General features: G+C 28.9%; 2 protein-coding genes across 6 annotated transcripts; one reads left to right on the top strand and one right to left on the bottom strand.

The window, feature by feature from the left end:
• The first annotated feature begins 38 nt into the window (after positions 1–38).
• LOC113549301 (mediator of RNA polymerase II transcription subunit 4) lies at positions 39–3729 on the top strand. The gene is made up of 5 exons (XM_026950535.1): positions 39–416; positions 776–1010; positions 1071–1242; positions 1310–1420; positions 3409–3729. The coding sequence occupies exons 1-5, from the start codon at positions 349–351 to the stop codon at positions 3576–3578; spliced, it is 756 nt and encodes a 251-aa protein (XP_026806336.1). The 5' UTR covers positions 39–348; the 3' UTR covers positions 3579–3729.
• LOC113549300 (putative protein kinase C delta type homolog) lies at positions 3609–27828 on the bottom strand. 5 transcript variants are annotated; one of them, XM_026950532.1, is made up of 15 exons: positions 27267–27828; positions 26873–27160; positions 23636–23714; positions 19932–20085; positions 19790–19821; positions 19565–19650; positions 15571–15700; positions 10821–10964; positions 8629–8849; positions 7354–7527; positions 5523–5677; positions 4517–4655; positions 4239–4427; positions 4020–4166; positions 3609–3944 (listed from the first exon to the last, which is right to left on the bottom strand). In XM_026950532.1, the coding sequence occupies exons 2-15, from the start codon at positions 26993–26995 to the stop codon at positions 3795–3797; spliced, it is 1923 nt and encodes a 640-aa protein (XP_026806333.1). In that variant the 5' UTR covers positions 26996–27160; positions 27267–27828; the 3' UTR covers positions 3609–3794. The 5 variants fall into 5 exon arrangements, with proteins under 5 accessions (XP_026806333.1, XP_026806334.1, XP_026806335.1 ...); XM_026950533.1 differs by having other exon boundaries at positions 26873–27155; XM_026950534.1 differs by having other exon boundaries at positions 10821–10922; positions 27267–27824.

The following is a 27828-nucleotide window of genomic DNA, read 5'->3' as shown; positions in this document are numbered from 1 at the left end:
TTCACTCATTTCAACTGATATAATTATAACACGCTCTAAAGCTGAATACATTTTTATATAAATATATTTTAATATACAAAATACAATCTTGGTATTCGATTAACTCGACATAACCTAACCACAGAATAATAGATAAAAGATACCCTCAATCTCGTGATATAAATACTGATATAATGATTATAGTGTAACCATAAATGCAAACAAATATATTATGTAGTGACTAATGATCAAAACAATATCGAGATTACTGAAAATTGCGGTAACTGGAGTCTGGACACTGGAGAGACAGTATTTTGATTCCAGATGACCATGTTCTATTAAGCGCCTACATAATCTGAGTTATTGAAAATGTCGGCCAACACAAGTACACGGGATAAATTACTCGGTTTGCTCGACGATTTCGAACTGTTAAGCAGGTAATATTAAATTTACTCTTGGATGATTTAAATGATTAAATTGTATATTAAACATACCTAAAATTAATTGTATTGCGTACAGATTGTTTGTACTCAGCTATTCTAAATTCGAATCAAAACTGTTAACGTCAACATTTTTTTCTAAATAATTATTGAAATAATTCTTGGTGATACAAATTCTTTAAGTTATACACAACTTATTAACTATACTAAGCAGTTAATACCTCTGATTACTATGAACACAGTTAAATTTATTATATATTACTTACTTTGTAAATAATATTATCTACAATTGTCTAACTTAGAAATCTTTAATTTAAAACTAAAATAATGATAATCTTTTGTTTAAAATTGCATAGAGAATTGATTGAAAATTTGAGTGCTGGGCGACAACAAAAGATTAATGTTCAACATCAGTTACTCCTTACAGAACAGCTTGTAGCTACAGATAATGAAATAAAGGCTACATTGAAAGTTGCAGAACACCAAGCAGAAGTAGAAAAAAAAGTAAATGCTATTAAAGAAGAAATAGAAACACAAGACCAACATATCACACAAATGCAAAAACATTTTAAAGAAGCAGAAAACATATTGGTAATTATACTATAACTTTCTTATCTTGACTCATAAAAGTAAAATTTATTTATTTTTTAGGCAACAGCTTTATTTCAAGCAAAACAAAAATTACAATCGATCAATAAAGCGAGTAAACATCCGGTATCCTCGGAAGATCTCATAAAATATGCCCACCGAATAAGTGCTTCAAACGCAGTATGTGCACCACTTACATGGCAACCGGGTGATGCGCGTAGACCTTATCCCACTGGTAATATTTAAACACTTATTGCAATTCAGATGTTCTATATCACTTAGAGTTCTTACCTTTTTTTTAGATATTGAAATGCGAATGGGATATTTGGGCAGGCTAAGTGATCTACCACTTAATGGACATATAATGCAGCCTCAAGGTCTGGCTGATATGGTGCGATCAAATAATCAAATAGGTATATTGGTAGTAATTTTTTGGATAGTTTTGCTTATGATTAAATATTCTTATTACTATGATACTTATAATTATTATTATGATGATCTAAATATTACCACTACAACAAAATGGACTCATTGTAGTTAGAATTATCTAATGTATATACAATTTAGCTAAGATTTATTATCCAATTTTTTTATATTTTTTGCATTCACATTTGAAATGTATATATATATTTATTAAGTAAAATATCATTTAAGTTAGGTACTTACTATCCATAAAATAATAATATATTTTTTCCTCAATAATAATGCGTAAAACCTATCACTAACAGAATAGGCATAGTTACGTCCTGCCATGACAATAGCAATACATAGTATTTATGCCATCTCTGAAATATTGTTTCACTTTTACTATGATGGTCTATTATTAAAACTAGGTTTTGAATAATTTATTTTCAATGTATCACTATTTATCAATATGTGTTCTATGATTATTTTGTTTTATTATAATATGTATTCTATACTTCAACAAATTTAAGCATAATTTTATTCAATATTTAAAATGAAATGTATGTATATTCTCACAAACATACAATTATTAGTAAGTTTCACATCTTAGTTCATACTTTATTTGACTTGCAATTTCTAACAACACTTTTCACTAATTCTTATTATACATAAAATATACTCTTGATAAACATTGCTAATTTACCAATTGTAACCAATATTAGCTTATCAATTATGTCATTGTAAACTCAAAAAAATAAATAATATAGATTTTATAGACATTGCCTATCTAAATAGTATACATTTTAATCTATAGTACTTTATTGGACAATCTCAAACTTACTACTATAATGAACAATTAGTACATACTAATTTAAAGCTAAAATTAGTATTATACGCTAATATAATTACTTAGTATTATAATATGCTAAAAAGTAGCGTTTATAATTGGTAGCTATTAAGATATTAAACGTTCAATTTCAGTGTTTGTCCTATTTAATTTACATAACAGTCTTTTTAAATTACAGTTTTTTTATAATCAACATTAATATACAAATATATTCATTCCATCACATGATTATTGTTTACAGAGAGTAGGTATTCACTTTTTTTGTAAATTGTAGTTTATTATCATATAATTAGGCATATTATAAAGTTTAAATAAATAAAAAAACATTATGTTAGTCCAAGTTAGTTGTTGTAGAATAAATTGTTTTCTGAATATTAAATAGTTAATTAGCTTTATCAATTCAATAAATCCACAAACCATAAACAGTGATTTTCAGAAAATAAATTTTAAAGTTCAATAGTTATTGATAATTTGTTATATAACCATTGATTCATATTAATTGTTGAATATTTTTATCTATGAAAATATTGTGATTACTTGTAGCCTTATTATACTGATATTAATTAGGTTTTAAAATATAATTATTAATATCTGTTATTTATTTATTTACAGTGTATTTGTATTAAAATAATACTTAATAAATTCAAAATGTATACTATTTATTCAGAACATGATGAAATTATAACTGTTTTTAAATTTGTGAAGCAATAATATGCTTAAGTATACAACTTGTATAGTTGTATGTCCGCAAATTATTGTCTTATAATATTACACACATATAGTGACTCCAAAAGGATTTTATAACTTAAATTTAAACTAACCTAATGTTATGCTCATAATTGTTTGTATTAATCCTTAAAACTGTGAGCGAATTTATAAATAAAAAAAAAAAATGATTTTCTTTCTAAAAAATTCAATGTTTTACTAAAATAAATAATATTATGTTTAAAATATGATAGTTTAAAAATAATATTTACATTCTTAAAGTTATTTATATATGTACAATAGTATAATTAACTCAATTGATGGTTGGAAAGTCTATTAGTTTGCTATTTGTTATTTTAGGACTACATCATTTGATATCATTTTTTATTTAAATATATATTTGTTATTTGTTTTAAACTAATAAAAACAAAATTTAATTTTTAGATCGTCAAGCTTCTCAACAAAATCAGTTTGCTTGGCATTCAACTGGTGATATGCATTTAGGAGTTGGTAGTGGAGTTATAGATACTAGAAATCATTCTAAAGATGTTGCGGAAGATGTTGAAGTTATGTCAACAGATAGTAGCAGTTCTTCGTCCAGTGATTCTCAATAATTATAAAAATAAAAAATAAATACATACAAATTAAAAAGTGGTGATAGTATTATTATGTTTACGTATCACATTTTAAACATTTTCTATCAATCTTATTTGTACTGACTGAGTTATACACAAAAAAAAAAAAAAAATTGAATAAAAATAAGAATTTATCAAATATAAAAATTATAAGATGTAGTTATATTTATATAAAACATTGAGGTGCTCAATGACTCATGAATCTGTGACATTTGGATTGGTGTAAGTAAACCCATCAAATTGAGACTGATCCATCGACTGAAGTATGGTTTTATCAACAGGTGTCAGTCTCGGTTTCTCTTTAGTGAAGTGCTTATCAAAATAATGAGTGTCCAAAGGATGATACTAAGAAGAAGAAAACATTGTATTACACTTAAAAAAACATGTGGATTGTCAAAAATAATAATCATTGATACTTACAACTCTAGGCATGTATGGAGGTTCTAACTCTCGTCTCTCCAATTTACACCAGTCCATTGAACTGAAAAATGGATGTCTGATCACATCCTCGGCCGAATGGTTAGCTTCCAAAGACCCCAATCGTTTAGAAGCATCTTTATCTAGTAACTATATGTCCAAAAAGTAACACCATGAAATAACAATTTGAGAACATATAAAAGTATAGTTGTGATTACTTACAGCTACCAGAACAGATTTAGAATCGACCGACAGGTATCTTGGATACTGAGGTTGTTCGTTGCATATAGACCAAAACAGGGCGTCCTCGTCACAACCACTGAATGGCGATTTGCCAACCAACATCTCGTACAGTAGAATGCCAAAGGACCACCAGTCTACACTTTGATTGTATTTCTGGCCTTTGATTATCTATACAGTAAATCAACGATGAGAATGTGAGTGCAGTTCTGCCTACGACGCAATATGTACAAAAAGCAATGTCGTCGCAAATGTCTTACCTCTGGCGCCATATAATCGGGCGTGCCACAAAATGTATCCGCTGTTTTGTCCAAGTATATCTGAAGTTTGCACATTCCAAAATCAGCGATACGTACATGGCCATTGAAGTCTAACAATATGTTGTCCAGCTTCAAATCCCTGCGATTAGAGTAGGTATTATAATTATTGATTATAAAACCCGCAAACATTTTTAGGGGACCGTCGAATCGATATAAGCAATTTTTAAGTAATGTACAATATTTAAATACATTTTATTTAATATTAATTGGTCATGGAAACTCCGAGAGGGGCAAGACAGGCATTTGCCCCAGCTCCCCGGATTTCAAATATATTATAATTTTGAACATTTTAACCTTTTTATTATTATTTTATTGATATTTTGACTTGGTATAGTTTTTTTTTTATATATATATACTTTTTACCTTTATTTTATAGTTTGCAAAGAATAAACTATTTTTAATGCACTTTTTGCTGTTTGATTTTATTATACCCCTCCCTGATAAATTACCTGCGGGCACTCGTGTAATTGGTCCCATATCAGTTTGCTGTGCTGTTATTACGTATTATAACATTTATAACGATATAATATAAAAAATTACCTATTATCTCGTCTATAAACCTGATACTTTGCGCCTTAAGTATAGTATATTATCTTTATCTTATAGATCATATTCTAATTTATAATCTATAATAGTGCTTCTCGAACTTTTTGTCATGCCCCCTCCTAAATTTAATGTAAAACTGTCGAGGCACCCTTAATTAAAATCATTAATTATTTTATGGTCTACTAGGATTAGGTTATAGGTATATATTATATATTTCACGGCTTACCAGTCATATAGCCACGGCCTTCAGTTTGAAAAGCACTGATCTAAGATATATATATATATATATATAAGACTATATTATAATGTTAGTACACTCCTAGGACTTCAGACCTATCTCCCTCCCCCTGCTGAGCTAAATTATTTTAATACCCACTCGTCTCTGTGACTACGTTCTCACCTGTACACGATGCCTTTTTTATGCAGGAACTTGAGACCTGATACTATTTCAGACGCATAAAATCGAGATCGGCCTTCATCGAACCGTCCAGACTGTTGAATATGAAACATCAGATCACCACCGTTCAGATACTCCATGACAAAAAACAAATGAGACTGAAAAATTTGGATTTTGTAAATTGTTTTTTTCTATGCATAGTTTTTGAATTATATAGTAACTGTATAATTCAAATTTGAATTAAATAATTATACGTAATAAATATTAATTCAAATAAAATCATTAATTTTTTTATTTTTAGTTACCTACCTACCTATCAAATAGGTATAATAAATATGTATAAGTTATAGGCTATAATTGGTTTTCTCTCAATTATCTAATGAAGAGGAGCATTATTTTTATGGCGAAATTTTTAAAATAATTTTTTGGTTTGGGACACGCTATATTAACAACAACTTATCTTCATTATGTTAGGAATTGGCAAATTTTCAAAAAATAAACTATAGAAAACTGCGTTTTTTCTATTTAATTGACGTGTGTGATTTCTTGATTGACGTTCGGTAATGTTTAATATAACCAGATTATTTTGTTGTTTTGTAGAACAAATAATTTATTTAAAAATAAGACGTTTAAGTAATATTGCAATAAATTATAAGTTATTATTAATAAGTTATAACTTATAATGCTTTGAGCACCGATTACTGCAATGTTTTACGAAATTTGATCGACGACTTAACTTTAATAATTAAGTAGATAATAATTCTAAGGTATAAAACAGAACAACAACCATTTTGATTTTCATAACTGTTATACGTCTCACCCATGTCACTATATCTGCGCATTTGCGTATTATTTATATATTTATTTTCTCTCTCCGAGTAATCTAATCTATTCTATACGCATCATAGCAAATTGTCGTTTAGAAGAACCATTCTTATTGTATGAAAGCTTTAATTTTAAAGTGAATAATTGACCAATTATATTTTTGTGCACATTTACTACACTTAAAATTGAGAAAATTATGTATTCTTGTATATTGGCCGTAATATTAAAATTTTTCTGTAATATACTGTATATTTTAAATGAGCAGTTTTAACTCATAAGTTGCATACAAATTTAAATATTTAATATCGTAAAAAATCCAACGAATAATTACACTGATATTATTCTTAGTAGGTCAATTTACTCTTGCAGATATTAAAGCTTAAACACATGATTGATTCTACTGAACGCAAATTTTGCTATGTCCGTGTGTCTGAGATAGAAAACAAATAGTGCGATGGTAATGATGGTATTCTCAGAATATATATTATTATTTAAACAATTATTACTACAAATACGTATATGCTTTTCGAAATAAAATGTTAATTTATTTTAAAGTTATATATACATTATTCATTCATCGCTCCGTTAAGATCCTTAAATGTAAATGATAAGTATAGGTACGTAGACATCAAACACATAAAATTTGTTCATATTATAAACCGAAAAAAATATAGAAAAAATAGAGTTTGTGATCAGGACCATCCTTAGAATTTGCGAAGCAATTTTTACAAGTAAAAATACTTGTAACACCTTTTTGTTGAACCTACATCGTTTTATTTTGATATAATTTTTGATATTTACTAATTAAACATATATACAATTTAAATGCAACGAAAATTAAATAATTTTTAAAACTAATTTACTACTTTTTTCAAACGCGAGGCCTCAAATTTAAATAAAATGCGCGAATCCCAAGGCTTGGGCCCAGCTCGCCTCCCCTCTAAGGACGGCACTGTTTGTGATATATTGTTATCGTTATATTTAAAGTATTAAAGTATAATAAACCTACCTCCGTCTGAAAGGTGCAAAACAAATGACATAAGTAAGGATGATTCGTTCCTAGTGCCAGGACTTTACGTTCGATGAGCGTGCATTCGACATCGTCATCCTCTAGCACTACGTCTTTTTTCAGGCATTTGACCGCATAATAGTAATCGGTACCTTTGAGTTCAGCCAATAATACCTATAAATAATAGATATTATATATATATCAGTATACTTGTAAGCTGCAGTGTAGGTATATTAATTATTTGGTATTAATTTTTGTTTTTCATTAGTGGTTTATCTATAATTATCACTACAAGCGCAAATATATAAAACTTATTTATACTATACGATATACATATATGATATATATTATATACAGTATAAAACTACGTTAAATACACACATATCGTGAAAGAATAAAAAATGCCTATAAGTACATATATAAATATGAACAAAAAACCAAAATTGCAAATTTTTCAATCTTATTGTCCATCGAAATAGATAATATATTACCATTGATCAATGATATAACATATAACTTATCATTAGTTATTACCTATTACGGATTATCCATGCGTATAATATTATAGCCTATTGTATAGGTATATAAGCTAAAGTTTTGTTATTTTTTTTTTTTTTATAAAGAATAAGTAGTAAACTATACAGGACTCGTATTAAAGTTATACTAGAGCTATATGATTATTAACTACATTTCAATAACCCCGCCCCTACTTTCAAAATGTAAGCTTTTGACAAAGTCTAAGAAAAATTCACCAAATCTCATCTTTATGAACAAAATTAACAATTTATCTCAAAAACCAAAGGGAGAAGGGCATTGAAACGGAACACTAATTTTTGAAATTGTGTATGATTATTTTATTGATTTTTATAGTTGTTTGCACTATTATGTTATGATTATTCATATAAAATTGCAATAAATACAAGTTATTTGTTTTAGACAAAAGAGTTGCATAACCACGGATTCTTAAATTGTATATCTGTTTTTGACAAAGCCTTAAATTATTTTAGTAATATTCAGCCCGCTTTTATACTAAAATTACTCCCGTAGCTACAATAATAACGATTCTTGACGTTATATTTTTGTATTTAGATGAGCTCTTGCATTTTTCACACGTTTTCATTTTCTAGACAAGAATCAACAACTCACTATCAGATTCACTCTATATTTATTTTTAATAAAACGAACGGTGTTTATTATATTATAGGCACGATGTATATAGCGATATATGGTTTTGTAGAAAACATACAATTTATGATTTATTACATTGCTCCGTACCTTTCCAAAACTGCCTTTGCCAAGCACTTTCAAGAAGTTAAAGTCATCAACTGCATACTTTCGGAACCGCGGTATGCTGGTGGCCGGTGGTACTACCCGTTTAGGCCTTGAATGGTGTCGATAACTGTAGGAACGAAGCGATCGTTCAGTTCCTTCCGCGTTACTAGCGCCGCCGCCGATTTGATAAGAATTTGTCGCTGTGTCCGATGACGACGACGAGTCTAAATCCACACGAGACACAACATAAAACAATAATGCAACATTAGCTAAAATTTCTCATATTATAAAGTATGATATTATAATACTATAATATGATTTAGTATCAAAATTCAAAAACCTTGGGTTAAAGCGACCATTAAAGTGTTACGTGTATCATATTATATTGACCATATAGTGCCTATTACAAATGTATGTGTAACATAGTCTCCAATATGCTTGAACTCCACCCCGACATACCCAATTCTTATACTTGGTGTACATAAAACGATGATTTATTTGAGACGTCTACGAAAGTTCATTATATATAACGGGCGTTTTTAACAATTTATTATTGTTATTTATAGAACAATATATACATCATAGAACCGTTCTAGAAAACTAGAAATATAATTAAGGTTAATAAAATTACTAATTGCGAGAATGAACCAAAATAAATTAAATATATTTTTTCAAATTTAGTATGAATGTATTTATAGAATACGTTACGACTTGCAAAGAATAAATTGCGTTTAACGGGACTTTACTTCCTTAAAGTATCTGCTTCAACAAATTCTAGATAAATTGTAACACTATTAAAGCTTTATGCACCTATATCCACGGTGCGATTATTACATTAATTTTTATAAAATTAACTAGAACGATAATTATAGTTTTAATGTGGTCCGCCAAGATAAACAGTTTGAACACATATCAACTTACAATATTTTGTACAGATTTTTTTAAATTTTATTTATAACATTTTGGACCTTTTTCATTGAAAATCCATTAACTAATAAAATAAATGTAAGAAAAGAATCAATATAATATGATATCTTCAAATATGCATAATATTAAAAATCATAATCACTGAACTAAAACATTAGGTACAAATATTATCTTGATTACGATCATAGTATACTTTAAGTATATATATTTTCGAATGTCATTAAAATTAATATGGACATTATTGGCTATATGTCGGTCGTATGATACCTACGTAGTTAATAGGTACGGACAAATATTAGATGAATATTTTTAAAAAAAAGCATGTTATTTTTAGGTGAAAATTGCAACTTTATTAGAACACGGAAATTCGAGCAAAACACGAAGGTGCACATCTAAAACAATTTTTATATTTATAACACAGAATAGCGACGAGACTCGGGAGGACAAATGCCAAAAAAAAAATATCAACGCCCGAAACGACGTCGGCGCTGATTTCAGAACAATTTATGACACTATCCTTCCGCCATGGACCGATGAACCAATGCACAGTGCACACTATTGTGTATAAATAAGTTATTTTCACGGATTATTAGAATCCAGTCGGTAGTCTAGTTTAGTAATACGTCAACAAATGCACACGTTTATGTTTGGTTTGAGCACGATTGTTTTTGTTTAGGCTGAGACTCAAAATAATAATCATCACATAACATACAACAGCGTACAATCGCACTATATAACAAACTCGCGATAAAAAACATAGTTAACAACAGCTATAATATACATATTTTTAAAAAAGCAAACAAACATATAAAATCCATTAGTAATTTAACACTTCATAAATTTTTTCGGACGTTTATTTCTAGTTCTTAAAATGTTATTATGATAAAAAGTAGAAGTAGGCATCTAAATGTATACAGGGTGATTTTTTAACGTAAGCCATTATCCCCAGATTAGGGGTAAACTGTTCATGTTTTTTTTTTTTAAATAATGAGTATTTTACATTAAAGGAATCGCCCTGTATATATATTAGATAGATTTAATCTCGCACGGTGATATATTATATTTCAATTTTTGCAGGTCGAAACTGCTTATTGTGTTAATACAGCGAATGAAAAGTGCACATGCTTCTGTAGTTCGAGACGATGAGGACAACATAGATAAAAAGAAAACTTCGAAAAATATATTTTTTTGTTTCCTCTTAGGCAATATTATATTATATAATAAGATATTATAATGTAGATTATACATAGGTATCTGGTTGGGGTTACCTCGTTTAAGCGTAGCTAGTGCTTCGACTACCAACTTTTGATTGACACCGCATAGGTTTGGCATGAGCTTCTCGCATTTCCTATGGCAGTTGACGTCACAATCTAATCCACAACACACACACAACCCCCCACAGACGACCCTCTCTGATATTATAAACCAACCGATATTCAAAAAATAAATTAAAACACAGTCCTACGTATTATTATATCGTATAACACAGTAGGTATATTATATATTGTTTCAGTACAACTTTACATAAGAATTTTAGATTCGTCATAACATATATAGTTGACGGGCAGTCGACTTTTCACCCGGTGGCTAGCTCGTTTTATCTACATATTAAACGAGGTTACAATACGTGCGGTTTAGGAAAGCGCATTTGCGGAAGAAAACCAAAAAAACATTTTAAAAAACATGCATACGCTGACTAAAATGCGCGTAGTAATAACAGTGTTTTAAAGTATATTTGAATACTTTTATTATCAAGTATTTAAAATACTAATTATTGGTATCAAATTATTAATGTTTACCAAATACTTTGTTTCTTATTTTCAAGTGGCAAATTTTTTTTTTTTTTAATAATAATAATTTTGTGTACCTATCATGAATTAATAATCATGATAATATCGTGATTATAAATTCTAATTGAACGTAAAATTATCATGATGTCGAAAGGACAAAATATAATTCCATAGAAATATTATCCACTAAGGATAAATATTTCAAATAAATAAATTGTGTAAAATAATAATAATAATAAAGTAAATTTAATTTCTTTTTCTGTTACTGAAATTCAATGAAAAAATAATAAAACTCGATCAGTATTTTAAATACATTTTCAAATTGTCCTTTACAACACTGAGTACTGAGTACATAGTAGTAGTAGTTATTGTAGTAGTCAAAGTAGATATGTAATATTATTATATTATACGGTGTTAGTGTTGTATTTCTACCTATGGGATCTGGTGCGGGTACGGGCGAGGATGGCAAACCAGAATCGAATGAAGAATTATTGCATGCAACTCTCTTGTCACCGTAATCGTCCGAGTCGTAGAACGTGCTGCCACTGCTGCCGCTGCACAACGACGATGACGACGACGACGACGACGATGACGTGTCATCTTCACTTGACGATTCGTCGTCGTCGGACGAAGATCCATCGTCGGCGGTGAGTGGCGTTTTTGGAGCTGGCGGAGGCGGTGGTGATGGTGGTGTTTCCAGGTTGATTTTGGGCTTTGGCTTTTCGAATTTACTCTTCGTACTGCTCACTTGCGACGGTGATATGAACGTCTTACCAAAAGACGCACGCACAAACGGCGTAATCACTGCGGACACCGCAACAGCGTTCGTCGAACACTCTTTTTTTTGCGGTGAAGGGGTTTTTTTTTTTTGTGGTGAAAGGGTTTTTTTTTGTTGTGGTGAAAGGATCTTTTTTTTTTGTAACTCCTGCTTGTCCTGCCTGTTTTCGGATTGCTCCTCCTTCGCTGTTTCCTCCTCCCCCTCCTTTTTCTTCTTCTTTACCACCTTCTTCTTGACGATTATTTTCTTTTTCACCACTTTCGTCTTCTTTACCGGCTCGCCAACTACGCCACCTTCCGAATTATCATTATTACACTGATTTTTATTAATTAAAGTTTTCGCATGCTTTTTGTTGCTGTTGTTTTTTTTGTCGTTATCATTGTCGTTATCATGCGACTTGCTGATTACTACGTTATGGTTAGCGTCAAGCTTACCATTATCGCCGCTGCGACTGTCGCTCTCTTTTTTCGTCGTATTATTCAACTTGAACGTAAAACTTACCGGTTCGATCCCGCTCTCCTCGATGATCACGTCGTAGTTCAACTTCCAGTTACCCGCCTTACTCTTGGCCGGTTTGCTCGCGTGTTCGCAGTACATCATTGCCGGGGCTACCGATTTTTTTCGCGTTTCCCTGGTCCTGTGCGGCTGCTTCCCACCCTCACCACCGCCTCCACCCATGTCTACCGGGTAGCTCTTGCGCCGTACCCTTTTCTCTTGCCCTTCCATTTCCTCCATGATCATCGTGTCGAACAGCGCTTCCTGCTCGCGTAATATCTCGTCGGTGACGGACGGCCGGCGGTCGTCGTTCACCGGCACTTTAACGCCCGCGGACGTGTGCCGCTTTATGGTGCCCTTCTTCGCCAGCCCTTCCTCGGACGGCAGTGCCGGCGGCCCGGCGGTCTCGACGGCGGCCACCGGTTCCGGCCGGCTGTCCGCCGGTTTTACCACCGACCTCTTGTTATTGTTCTTGTTCGTGTGCAACCGGACCACCGTACGGCCGCGGTGTATGACACTGCCGCTGCTGCTGACGCCATCGTTGCCGCCGATACCGCCGCCGACGTCAGCCGTCGTTTCCGTCGCGGCCGTCCGCCGCGGTCGCCGGGGTGACGTCACGTCGATTTCCGACGTGTTCACGTGCACCGGTCGGGCGTAATGTCGGGCGGCCACCGCGCCCGGGCTCCTGCGTATGGCCCTCAGCGTTTGCTCGACCGCGATCGAGTTGTAGTTGCGGGCCATGTGCACTCGCGGTGCGGATCGGCCACCAGGGCTCGACCCGGGATAGGGCAGCAGCTGACTGTAATACTGCGAGGAGAACGGGGCCGAGCCGTGCATGTAATTGCCATAGTCAGTAAAAAACGGCATCGTGCAAATTGTGCAAATAATTAGTATGTATATACCTACGCTAAGTTCTAATCAAAAATGCATTATTACGGATTTATTTCGTCGTATGGGTTGTACTGACCGAGATAGTTAGATGATTTTCAAAAATAATAACAAGCACATTTTGAACACGATACTGATGCGACATTAATGCGCGCTGAAGACTACGGGCGCTTCCCGACCGAACGTACGGCTGAGCTGATGTCTTGGCACGTTTGGCAAGCTCCGAAAGCGAATTAAACGGCTTGGACGACTGCCAAAAGAAATTTAAAACACGAAATGCTTACACACAAACATATTTCTGAAATGACAAAAATTAGTTTCAATATACTCGTCTTCTAGTGCATCAATTTATGTATTTCAAATTTCGCTTTCTTTTTTGGTCCGAAATTGACGTGAAAATCGTTTTAGATAATTTTTTTCCAAAACACTTTGGTCAAGGTTATTTGTATTTATATATATGTATATATATATATTTAATTAGTTCAAATATTTTTAAAACTTTTTACGGATAATGACAATTTTGTTCACTTAGAAACTTAAAATTAAACTCATCATTCAGCACACGTCAACGGTTTAAAGAATATACTTGAAGAAAAAATGAAACATTGCACCGTGCAAAAATAGTTAGTCTCACCTAGTTTATGCCAAGGTCAACATATTATACTAACTATAAAAATTTAGCTTTTTGGGACACCAAACATAACATATTCACATTGTACTTAAAAAAAGGATCATTACAAGTAGGTATCCAATTGCGACAATTGTAAATTACCCGAAACTATTCACTCACGTTATAAAATTTACCAAGGTCAATATTCAATAGTACTATGAAAAAAAATTATCATTGCCAAGCATTATTGCAAGATTTAAGTATAACATTTTTTGCCAAAGCGCCCACCTGAAAACACCAGATTGTCTAAAAAGCAGACCAAACATAATAAAATGGATACTTATTAATACATACGACATTTTTGATAGATTAAATTTGGCAACTACGATAAACTATGACACAACTACGTAGTGCACATGATATTATACTTATATTTCAATAATTCATTGAAGTTCGGTCTTAAATTATAAATATTATAATTTTAATTTATCTAAATTTGGATTATTAAACATTAAAGTTCCGTGAAGTTGATACGTACATTTAAATACTAAATATAATAAATATTTATTTACATAAGTATAAACAAATATAAAAACGTTACCAGAAAAATGTTATTATTAAAAAATACACAATACAGTTTACTCCATTACACGCAAAATACTTTTGTACTCGTTTACCTAAACAATGTGAACTTTGAAAGTTGGCTATAAGGAATGTTAGTTTATGCCAAATGCCATATAAACCTTAAAAAAATAGAGTAATGTCAGATTTATGCTACGGTGAATTGACAGATTGGGTATCTTCCAAGTTCCAATAAACATAATAGTAATAACACCCCAGTGCAAAAGATGTTAGAAGATGGTGATTAAAAACCGATTGTATTTTTCGTTTGAAATCATCATATATTATAATCTTTAATCAAAATGCAATGCGTGTGGTATAAAGTATAGGATAGCTTTTGAAAAAATTAAGTTTTGGCGAAACGTCAAGCTAAAAATGACTTAGTCCGGATTGATTATAAAAACATTTTCTTGGCACATCGGAACGCGCGGACTGTTTTCGCAATTAAATTTCTCGTGATAATCAACAACAATAATACTAACACTCATATTGTTTATTTACATAGACAAAACATTGAACCATGTCGTAAAAAATTGCCTTATCCATTGATTTATTTCGAAATTATAAACATAAATACGTTTGACTTTATAATTGTTATAATGCACAATATTAAGTAAAATATATCTAACGAACTTGGTTTTTGATTGGAAATTTGCCACGAAAAAACCTCATACCTACAGCGACATCTTTCCCATGAATTGAGCTAGCCACAAGATGAATATTAAATGTTATATTAAAATATATATGTTATTATTTGTTTATATGTTTTAAATGTTGTGTTTTACTCATAATAACGTACGTACTGTGTTTAAGTATACCATAAAAATCAGTCATACCTTCGCATTTGAGACCTTGTTTGAACAACCCGTACAAAAGTGAACCACAGTGGTCACAAAATGTTGGTGACATGAAATTATATCCTTTGAAACGATGCGGTACATCTATTTTGAACCGTTCTCTTAAATACTGTGAAGCAATATAAATTTAAATTACACTATTATAGCTTAAAAAATGGTATCATTGATTAATGTAAATTAACTAGGTACGCGATACACCATAAAACAAACTGAATTAAACATAACAATTGTTTTAAAAACATTTGTGCATGGTAAAATACTACTAGACCACATGAAATGTAAGTACTTCGAACCTAATTGGATATTTATTTTATAACTTAGGCCCTTATGCTTGTTAATGTTATAGTTATAAATTTAGTCTGATTATCCATACATTTATCTGCAGTTTAAATTCTATCATATTTTAGCAATATATTTTTCTATTTTAAAAATAACTATTCTAGTACTTAATTATAAAAAATAACCATTCAAAAATCATGGATTTTGTATAACGTAAATTCATGTTTTCACAATGCAAATTGTGTAATTGTGTAATGCATGCAGAATAACTCGTAGGTAATTCCAAAAGATTACTAATGGCTAATGCATACTAGTCATCGTCTCATAAATCATTACATTCATTACATATTAAACTATTGTCACTTAAATGTTTACTTATATAAAAAAGAAACTAAATATAATGCGTTTATTGATAATTAAATTAACTTTATAAGTGTAGAAAGTATTTGCCTTATTTGCTTTCTCATAAAAATAGTCTATGTATACTACTATAGAAACCTCATACCTACAAATTGTATGTGACATTTTAATTATCGTTATCAGTTGTATTGCTTAGTGTTTACATTCATTATTGCTTAGATGGATCTTAATTTGATTATAAGTTATAATCCTTCCGAGTATTGTATAATTCAGACAATTAAAACTAATAGAAAACACAAATTATATTAAATTTAAGATATAATAAATGCGAATTAATTAAAATAAATGGTAATTATTGAAATGAAATATAAAATCTAAGACTAATTTGTATAAATAATATTATATACTGTAAAATTTAAATCAATATACTATGGAAATAAATAGGATGAAAACATTTACCTATACTAATAACAAGACAATTTGTTAAACAAATTTTAAATGGCTTCTGAAATATAACTTTATATAAACATTACACTTATAAGTTATAAATGGTATAAATTATTTAATGTAAATTTGTAATAAGTAACAAAAAATATCATATAGGTAATATTTTCCTTAAGTTAGTTATAAATTGCTTATGCATATTATACATTACTCATAAACAAATAATACAATCAGTGGAGCAGAAATAGCGCTAAGGAATTTTTAGAGCTACCCAACATATTTTTGTACATGCGATTTAAAAAAAAAATGTTCCAATCACTAAACAACCAAAATTAGTAATATTATCTATATATTTTCTATATTTAATTACAATAAAAAAATTAAAATTTATCACAGATTAAAATTCTCTTTTTTTCTTTTTCTTAAGTCTCTACTAACATTGAACATATTTTGCTATTAACTGAGCAAAATTATAATCATATACATCAAAATAATATCATACATAATTAAAATAATTAAAATTAAAGTATAAAAGTGTTTTTAATTGACAAAACAAAATATAGTTGTATAAAATTATAATAAATAAGTATCATCGCCAAGAACTTACAAATTGTAGATACTAACCGAATTATATTTCGGTAATTATATTAATATTCGAATTAAGGTTAGTCTTTGCTTTTTTAATATTTTTTTAAGCAGTTACCTGATGAAGATGTTTATGTTTTATAGCTATGCAATTAATTTATATCATATTAAAATATTTACCAATATTCCATTATAAAAACCACTATAAAATCGGTCAAACCATAATAATAAACAATTATCCAATAATCAAATTATAGTCAAACATATATTTTATTAATCATTTGTACACTTGGAAAATTAATTATCAATAAATTTTCAAAAATTTGATATTTCTTTGCTTATCTACTTTAACATATTATATCAATATATATTATTTATGTAACAATCGTGATTTTTTTTTTCGTATGTCAGGGTGAAATAAGCAACCCACCCACCTCTCCTTCATCAAAATATTTAGTACACTTGATTTTATTGTTTTAAAACTTAAATAAATGCATAGGAACATTTATTTTTCAAAGTGCAGACTATATCGACACTATTGTAAATTACTCATTAATAGTACAATATTTCACAATTTTTACTATTACACAGAACTCAAAACTTATAGGTAGTTACAGCAGTTCTTGATTGTTATATTGTTCTTTTTTTGAATAATTTCGAATTTCGAATTATGGTAGGAATTTCAAAAATGATATGTCGAATTCATTATACTATGTTCCACTTCTTTAAAATTGAATTTATTAAAATTTAACTATTGTATTTTAAGATGCCTATTAAAATACAAATTTATTTATTACAATTTTTTTTTTAATAAAATTGTTTTTTTTTTAAAAAATTAACGATTTTTCATCATACCTAACAATTTTAATAATTTTGTTGTAATTCAAAAAATATTAATTAAACAGACTTGAATAGTAGAATATAATAGTACTAATAGCACTTATATTTATAATTTATGTACAAATTTAGAGAATTCTGAATTAAACTATTTACTGAACAAAATAACTATCTGATTAATGATTATAGTATTTATATAAGATCCGAAGATCGTAGGTAATTTAGAAAAGTTTCGTTCACAAAGAAAAATAAAGAGAGAACAAATTTTATTAACAGAAAGTAAAATAAAACAGTTAAATACTAAGAAAATAATAAAGAACTACTAAGTATAATATATGAATGTAATCTAATGTAGTAATACATATATATATATCGATAGATTTAGTTTAATTTATTTGAATTATGGCAATCATTATTGTTTATACAATATTACGTTATCTAATATTACCTATAAACCTAAACCTAAAAATAGATTTTTTCTTTTGAATTTAAAATCAATTATACAAGTGAATAATATAATTTCGATTAATTAATAATCTTATGATATTTTAATAATACAGATAAAATAATGCACTGATAATTAAATAATGATAATATTAAGAATCATAATCCACGCACGCCATAATATAGTATTGCATTTTTTTTAATTTTAAATTTTAAACATCAGAATTTAAAATAAACTAAAAAATGTTATAATAATAAAAGGTGTTAATGCGTTATAGATTAATTACTAACGTCGGTCATATTACAAAATTATATTATTTGTGTTATTAAATAATGAAATGTGTTCATAGAAAAAAATAAAAAATGATCAGAAATACTAATTCGTTTTAACAAAATATTTACTGATTTTGTTTCATAATAGGTACCTGAGAGAAGATACTTTCTTACAAACGTCTTTATAATATGTGTAAATAAAAATTATTAATAATTTAAAAAAACAAAAATAATTTAAAGCTTATACAAGATTAATATTAAAAATAACTACTTAATACCTATTTCATTAAAATTAGTAACAAATTTATGTATCAATAAATTTTAAAAGATATGTCAATTTTTATATTCAGGAAATAATATGTTTGATAAATAAACAATAAAAGTCTAAATGTAATTTGTTGCTGATATTTAACAACTCTCAGCCATGTGTTGTCGTGTTGATATACTTATATTTTGTTTATTACTTTGTTTTTTCATTAGTCATAGACCATAGTCCATAGTCATTTCATAAGTACGACAACATGGTTAACACGTGTTTAATGTAAATATGTCAACTTATACTATAAGAAAATTTTTAGAATTAGCTCTTGAAATCATCTCATCAATAATAAAATTCATATTTTTTAGTATTTTACCATTCCACAACACACCTACCTTTTTTAATACTTTACAATTTTTCATTTTAATATTGTCTTCGAACAAATTATTAATAATAGCCTAACCTATTTCATTCGTAGTTTGATCAACTCACCACAGTGCTTTCTGTATCGCGCCCGGTGCCTGGACATTGTATAAGAAGTTTGTCGTGACATTTTTTATGTACAGCTGTTTGACAAGCTAAAAAAATACTTGAATTAACAAAATATACTTAAAATACATTATTTTACAGTTTGACAATATATTAATTCTATAGTGACAACGTTAAACCATCATTATTATATACTATATTATACAATACATGAATGGTGATGCTTACATTGACATTGATATCCTTGTTTTCCAAAACCCCTATAACATTAAAATTATAAAATAATGAAGAATTTTACAAAGAAGATTTATATTAAATTAAATATTATCTATTTAAATTTTAAAGGTAAATCTTAATTTCTATTTCCTACCATAAAAAATCTTTGCAAAATGCACAAAATGTCGGTTGTCTGAAAAATTTAGCTAAAAACTTATGTCCTTTTACGATATGTACTTTTTGATGTTTAATCGCACCGCGTCTTCTAGTAATTGCATGGCCTCTGGCTATATCAACTCGTTGTTGTACTATAAAAAAAAATAAATAAACATGTAATGTAATCAATATTTACTTCAGTTTATTACTAGTAATAATAATAAATAATTTAAATATACTAATTATTTCTAACTATCTTAAAATTTTATTATTATACATCATACATAAATTAACTAAATAATTATAGTTTTTTTTAATAAAACTAATGAATTTAATAATTTGAATTATATTAAAATAGTACAAGTTCATATTCCCCGTGTAAGGTGTAAATATCACTATTGAATAAATTATTTATCTATAATAAAAAACTTTTAAAATTTATTTTTTAATATTCATGCTAAAAAATGGCATTAAATGAAAAATAATAGTATTACTCCCTGCTATCAACGTTATTGACCAAAATAAATTGGTAATAATCATTATAAACTAGACGTTAGTTGTTCAAGTGAATCCCAAATAATAAAATAATATTATAAATTATAATATTAAAATATAAAATAGGTTTTAAATTTAAAACAATGTATTATTACATTATACTATAACTTATTTAATTTACAAGAAATACTTCAGTGACATTTACTGTCGTTTGTTACATAACTGATCAGTATTCGACATACACTAGGTACATATTTTATTGTTGCAAGTTTGCAACCAGTCTTAATATGGGATATGTACGAATTGCATCCGGATTATTTATATCCCTGAATTCAGAATGTATTAAAAATAATATTAGGTAATGATGTTACCGTAAAAACACGTTTTGATTATATTAAAACTGTATCAATCCATAAATAATATTATAATAACATTTTAATATAATAATACAATAACCTAATCTTACTTGTATTTTTAACAAATTAACGACGAAAACAATATTTTTGATGTACCTACATAATGACGAATCGATGAAAAACAACAGTTTTAACCTGCCATTAACAATAAAATATTTAATGTTGCTATTGACAGTCTTAAGTCTGTCTTAAATGGGTAGGAAAATAATTTATTTATATATTGAACTCTATCAGTGTGGTTGTTAAATATTATCATTTATCGGGACGCAATTCGTTTGCTGCAATAATATTACAATGCTTTGGACCTTGAGATACTTAGGGCCGTTAGGCGATGACTGTACAGGTTTCATTCATGGGTTGGTATAAAAATGTTTCATCGTTGAAAGTTGAAACAAACGCTGTGCAGAATCGTAAAATTGTTATTTCCATATCTAGTAATAATGTATTGACATTTTAGTCTGTCGATAACCTGTTGTTTAGGTGAAGTCTGACTAATAATATCTAACTAGTCTGTATATAATTATGAATAATTAAAATATAATATGTTATTATATAATGTGCAAATTAAAAATCTATAGTGGAGCTATAGGTGCCATTGCCCCTGCTCCCCTATGAACGACACTAACTTATAATGTTCTTACCACAGTTAGGCAAAATATTATCTAGATGATTAATCGAATAAACATATTTGAAAATTATTCGTTTAAAAATGTATTTGAATAATTTTCAAACATAATTCTAATACAAAATATAAATGTAATATTTGAATTACTTAGTTTCTAGTTTTTTCTTTAGATAGTTCAATATTTGATTCATTTATAGTATTTTTCTATTTATTTCAAATACAAGAAGATTTAGAATTGTGAAATCAAAATACAATACTAACTATTGTTTTTTTAATTTGTAAATGTTTTGATTATCAAAATACCAACCATATATGTTAACTAAGAAAAATTACTGATAATTATTTGAATAAATTTTTATTCGAATAAAAAATTACCTATATAAATAATCATCCAAATCAAATTTTATTCGAATGATCCCCAACTCTGGTTGTTACATTGACAATGATCATTTGTTGTGTCAAACATCATTGATAGTGAGCGTATTATTAAAAATTGAATCTAAATTATAGAGTAATAAAAATATAACTCTATACGATCTTAATATAAAATATTAGAAACAACTTTATTCCAGTAACTATATAGAATATAGATGGATGCACTACATTTATTTTAGTTTATTTTAACTTTTTATTAATTCGCGGTTCATTCACCGTTAATTATACTCTACATACTAATAAATTGTATTATTTGTATTAAATTTGAGTTTACGGGCGTTTATTAAATAAATAAATAATTTATTGTTAATAAAATCAATAGTTTTATGAATTATATATCCTACGAACTATTATTTTAGTTACCATTGAAAATTAAATTAAATTTAGTATTTTTCTTCGATAATAAATATTTTTAATTCCTTGATTAATGATTATTTTATCAATTGTTAATTTATTCATTTATTAGGTATGAAGATATAAATGGCAAAGTGGGAAATTTTCACTTAAAAACTGGTATAAATTTGCAAGCAGTGATCAAAGTAAAAAAATTTCTTAAGTTTGTTTATAGTACTTTATTATCATTTTTTTATTAATTATATTTTTATCTTTATATTATTTAATTATTAAATAGTTATTTGAAAACTCTCGTTAAAGTTTTTTTAGAAGCATTAGTAAAAAGTAAAATTTTCATTTTATATTATATCTAAATATATATTACAATTTAAGGGCAGTCAAACTCGCGGTGTAGACTGGTGGTTTCTGACTTTCAGACATACATTATAATCATAACAAATTTATTTGTTGTTAGTATATCATTATTTTTAAAATTTACACCACATCCAATGAATCTCGTTATTATTAATATTTCATAAGGATATTAACGTGATTTACTAAATAATTACGATAATTTCCACATTTTTCAGCGAATAACGTTATATTACAATATATAACGTAACATAAACATATATATTTTTTATAAGAGACACCGTTCATGATCCAATAATTGGATATGATATAATAAATTATACTATATTAAATTAGTTAAATAAAGCTAATTAAATAAATTAGTTATTAATAGTATAGTTATTTTTAAAAATATACTATTACTGTCTTTCAGTACGAAAAATATATTCAGGACCACTATTATAACTAGTGTTAATATTAATATTTCCAAAAAAAAAAAAAAATAGTTAAATATAAAACTATAAGATCTATTTTAAATTATAACTGAATAAATATTAGACTCATAAAATTAATTAATCATTTTTATGATTTATTCGCTGATAAGTAATATACTTATAAGTACCTAAAAATGTCTAGTTATGTAATATAGTGGATTGGCTATAGATTTTGGCGTAATTCCTTTAGGCTTTAGTCTATAAAATCGAGGCCAATAAACAAATCCAGTAAAGTATTAGTAAACACAAAAATATAGAATTTAGTTACACCTAGTCTAAAAACCAATAAATAATGAATTACAATTTATAACGATAAACATTTATTTTTAATGTAAATAAGATATACTAAAACCCAATATTTAGATTTTAAGTAAATATTTACTTTAACACATTTTAGATACTAAAAATTAAAAACCATCAAAAACAAAAATCATTTTTTTATTTTATGGTAGTCCACTTTTGCTTAAACTAACAATTGGAAGAAATAAAATCATTATTTAGTAAAAAAATGTATCAAGGTTTTACTCAATATTCATTATATATATATACTTACAGCTGTCTGCTAAATCTGCATCAGCTAAATTGTAACTCGTTGGAAGTAACCCTTGTGGAATTTTACTTCGACCTCTGCTCTATAAGTTAATAAAAACATAATTATAATTAATCAAGGAATTAAATAATGATATAGTATAAAATTAACAATTATTTTATAAATTATTATAATACAATTGTGATTTGATTAAATTTTTTATCATGTGCCAATTTTACTTTTTAAAACATATTAAATTTAAATGTATATTACTATATTTCATCCATTAAACCAAAAACCTAATATATATGGCTGGAAAGTATAAAATGTAATCAAAGAGAAACAGTAACTTTAAAGGAATTATCTATTGTCTTTAATAACGTACATTGTCTATACGCACGTTAAATATATTTTTTCTATAGGTACTTTTATCTTTAAGGTATATCTGAACTTGCCTTACGTAAATGTCTTTGTTATATTATGTCTAAAATCTACGTAAATACATAGACTTATTATGTTTGGCAATTCACGGTGTCACAGTAATTTTATCTATACATTAAACTCGTAATATTCTGTTTGTTAACAGAATTCTAATATTCAAAAAACAATTTATTAAAAAAACGGAACTACACTGTTACAATAAAATTTATAAAATCTATTGAATAAATTATTGTCTACCTACCTACATTTAGATAGTGTAATATAATATTTTAATATTTTATTATTATTTAACGATCAAGAATTATAAAAAAGAATTAATAAATAAAACAGCAAAACTATTTCTAAAAAATAAGCTCGACAAGCACTCAATCAGTCAAAATTTCTTTCTTTTTTTATCCTCCCGTAAACCCGAATTTTTCTGACGTTTGAGCCAAATTTTTGGATACCATCATGACCCTGCGCAAATGAGTATGGTACAAAATGTTATTATCTATTGTGAAAATGTTTTGGCCGACGTGTCTCCATATTATATCGCATAAATAGTATTGCCTTGATGAACATTTGATAAATCTTAACGTATATTTTAAAAACCCCGAAATTTACTAAAAATCCTTTATCGAAAATATTGGCGTAATTTTTTTTATGTATTATACAATTTAATTATTATAATAAAACAAAACATTGAAAAAATGTCCTTAAAACCATAGGCGGAAATCCATTAAAAAAGTTGGAGGGGCTACGATTTTTCTCATAAACCAAAGCCGTTAGAAATGTATTAATTGTATGAAATATGAATATATAATAGATTTTATTTTAATTTTCATTTAGTGAGAAACCGAAGAGCTGATTTTTTTGTTTAGAGTCTTGTTACATTCACATTGGCTAAAAGAAGTGCAGTGAAGATTTTTAGAACTTTATATTTTATAAATTATTCACTACAGGGCTTCAAAAAAAATTAAAACACATTTTACCGGGAGTTTTTTTTATGTTTTTCAGCTTTATAACTTTGTAGTGAGTTGACGATTGAAGATAAAGCTCTGAAAATCTCCACAGCACTTCTCCTACACTATGTGAATCTAACAAGACCTAAAATAACAAAACCGGTTCTCCAGTTTTAATAATCTACCACTCCAAATGAAAATCTAACAAAAAAATAACAATTTTTTTAACTGTAAAAAATTATTATATATTGTATTTCCAAATTAATATAATTTTATATATTTTGTTTTATTCGACAGACGATAAAACAAATCACTATAGGACAGTGTTCCAACTTATAATTTTAATTTTCGTATAAAATATTATGTAAAATATTATACAAACAAATTTATAATATAAAAATTATTATGTGTTATATTTCTTGTTTTTTAAGAATATAATATATGAAAATGAAACTACAAAATTTTTATGTTTGCAAGAATGTTTGAAGAGGCTTAGTGGGCTTTTGGGAGGCTAAGCTCCCTCAAGCCCTCCAGCGATTTCCGCCAATGCTCAAAACCCCTAAAAGTATCAATTTCTCTATTGAACATTTCTCTTCCCACAGCTGTAGAAAAATCTCCAGAAAAAGGAAAAATCCTTAAATCTGGCATTATATAATAATCTAAATATTCTAATGAACGGTGCTTGGGCGGTGCAGTGGGTGTCGTAGTTAATCGTTAACCGTAAGAAACGCGCGCTAATTTCTATCCTCTTGACGGTATGTCCCTTCTGAGCCGTTTCTCGTTTATAAAATGACGCGTTCGCCGTCATCGGCGACGGCACCGCCACTGCATTATTATTGTGTTGTAACATACGTAGGAGCGGTGCCGAACAGTGGCGAAGTGGGCGCGGCGGTATATCCGTCCGTTCGTCTTCGTTCTATTTTGGTCCACCGGCTCATCCGAGGATCGTCCGAATATTTTCATCGGCGGTGTGCGCACCGCGTCGTCATATTATTATTATAATTATAATATCATATTAATTTTTCACGTGAAATAATAAAGTATAACCATCATCATAATAAAAATATATATCAAATTATAGGTCCGCCCAACGATGACGTTATCTATACAGCGCGGCAAACACCACAGGAGCAATGTACCAGTAAAAAGGTCTCCTTAGCGCGGGCTTGGGGCCTCATGCAACAACTACAATTTTATAATTGGCTGTTGAAATGACTGATCGTGTGAACATTTTATTTTTTTTATACAAATGTGTTAATTACAATTTAGTGATTATAAGCAATATACGATAATGTATAAGCTTTTGAATTTTCTAATGTAATATTATGTACTTAGCAAAGACATTTATTTTAAGTGTTTTTACACGTGTCTCATTTACGTAACTAATGCTAGAGCTATAGAGTCATATAGCCCATATCTGTGTCTGAGACTTTTAAACAGGATCCTAGTTGCGGCACTAGATGTGATGGATATGTCGGAGAAAGTGTCTTTTATCCAGTTGAATTTTGCATAATTATATAATATCATATGTAACTAGTGTTGCGGGTTATACCAATATTGTAGCCAAAATAAAACATTGATTCGCGGAAATATATGTCGTGTACTCATAACTAAATGTATTATGACGTTGTAACGTTAGTCCAAAGATATATACAGGTACGAGTTTACTTCCAAAAAAAAAACACTGCGAAACTAACTATCTGACGTAAACCACCCCACGAATAAATATACAGCAAAAAACCAACCACATGGACCAACACAGGTACCGTGTCTCTCTCCCTCCTCCTCCTCAGAAGTTATTTAAAATATTTGTTTATTTATCATATTGTTGTCGTTACTCATTAAGGGTTAATGTATTACAGTAGACTAGTTGTATTACCTCGGAACGGTGGTTGCTGCGGGACCGGTTGTCTGCTGTCTGCTTTTTTTGAGAGTTGTTGCTACAACTCCTCTTCCTGTTGCCAGTGAACATCATCGTGATGTCGGCGTGTTGTATTCTCATTCTGTGACTACCGACGGTGCTCCGGCCCTCATCAACTGCGGACCGACGTCGTGCCAGCCCGGCGTGTCTTTATTTTATATCTTAGCACGCGCAGTCGACCACCTGCTCCGCGTAATACCTATATCGCGTATCTAACCTACCTTGAGTATCTCCCGCTCACCTATACTAATATTTTATAAAAATGTAAAATACATTAAAATAATACATAACGACACAAAAATCGATATAGGAAAAATATTACGATTGTTATATACTTAATAGATATACATACTTCCAACGAATGTACGCGATATAATTGAAGTAGTGCTTGCCCGAGTCGATGATACCACGTCCGTTTATAGGTCACGACTTAGAATATATGGCTAATTATTTTTGGACCGAAATTTTTGGTCCATGATGCCGACGGGGTGGGTGCCGGGCGAATAGTCGTAGAAGAAGAGGGAGGGGCAGCGGAATTTTTATTTTAATATACAATTATTAAAACGCCGACCCCGGTGGATTTATAAAAGTAACGAGCCGTGTATAATATATTTTATATAAAAGGTACCTACGTCCTTTTGCTCGCTGACTAGTACAATGTTAATTATTGTTTGTTGTTGTTGTTGTGGTCATACATTGTGCACAGTACGATAATACAATAGGACTATTATAATATTATTGCGAAAAACGAGACACGCGTACACAACGACGGCGACGGCGACGACGACAGTCGTGCGGTGGTCGGTCGCGCGCGTTTTAAAAATAGAAATTCTCGGATGAACCGCGGTCGCATCATGACTGGAGTACGCGCCGGCCGAATTTCGTGCCTGTTGTTTTGACTGCGACACCGATGG

This window comes from Rhopalosiphum maidis, chromosome 1, assembly GCF_003676215.2.
Source record: "Rhopalosiphum maidis isolate BTI-1 chromosome 1, ASM367621v3, whole genome shotgun sequence".
Taxonomy (NCBI): domain Eukaryota; kingdom Metazoa; phylum Arthropoda; class Insecta; order Hemiptera; family Aphididae; genus Rhopalosiphum; species Rhopalosiphum maidis.
This window is presented reverse-complemented; position numbering and strand designations above follow the sequence as displayed.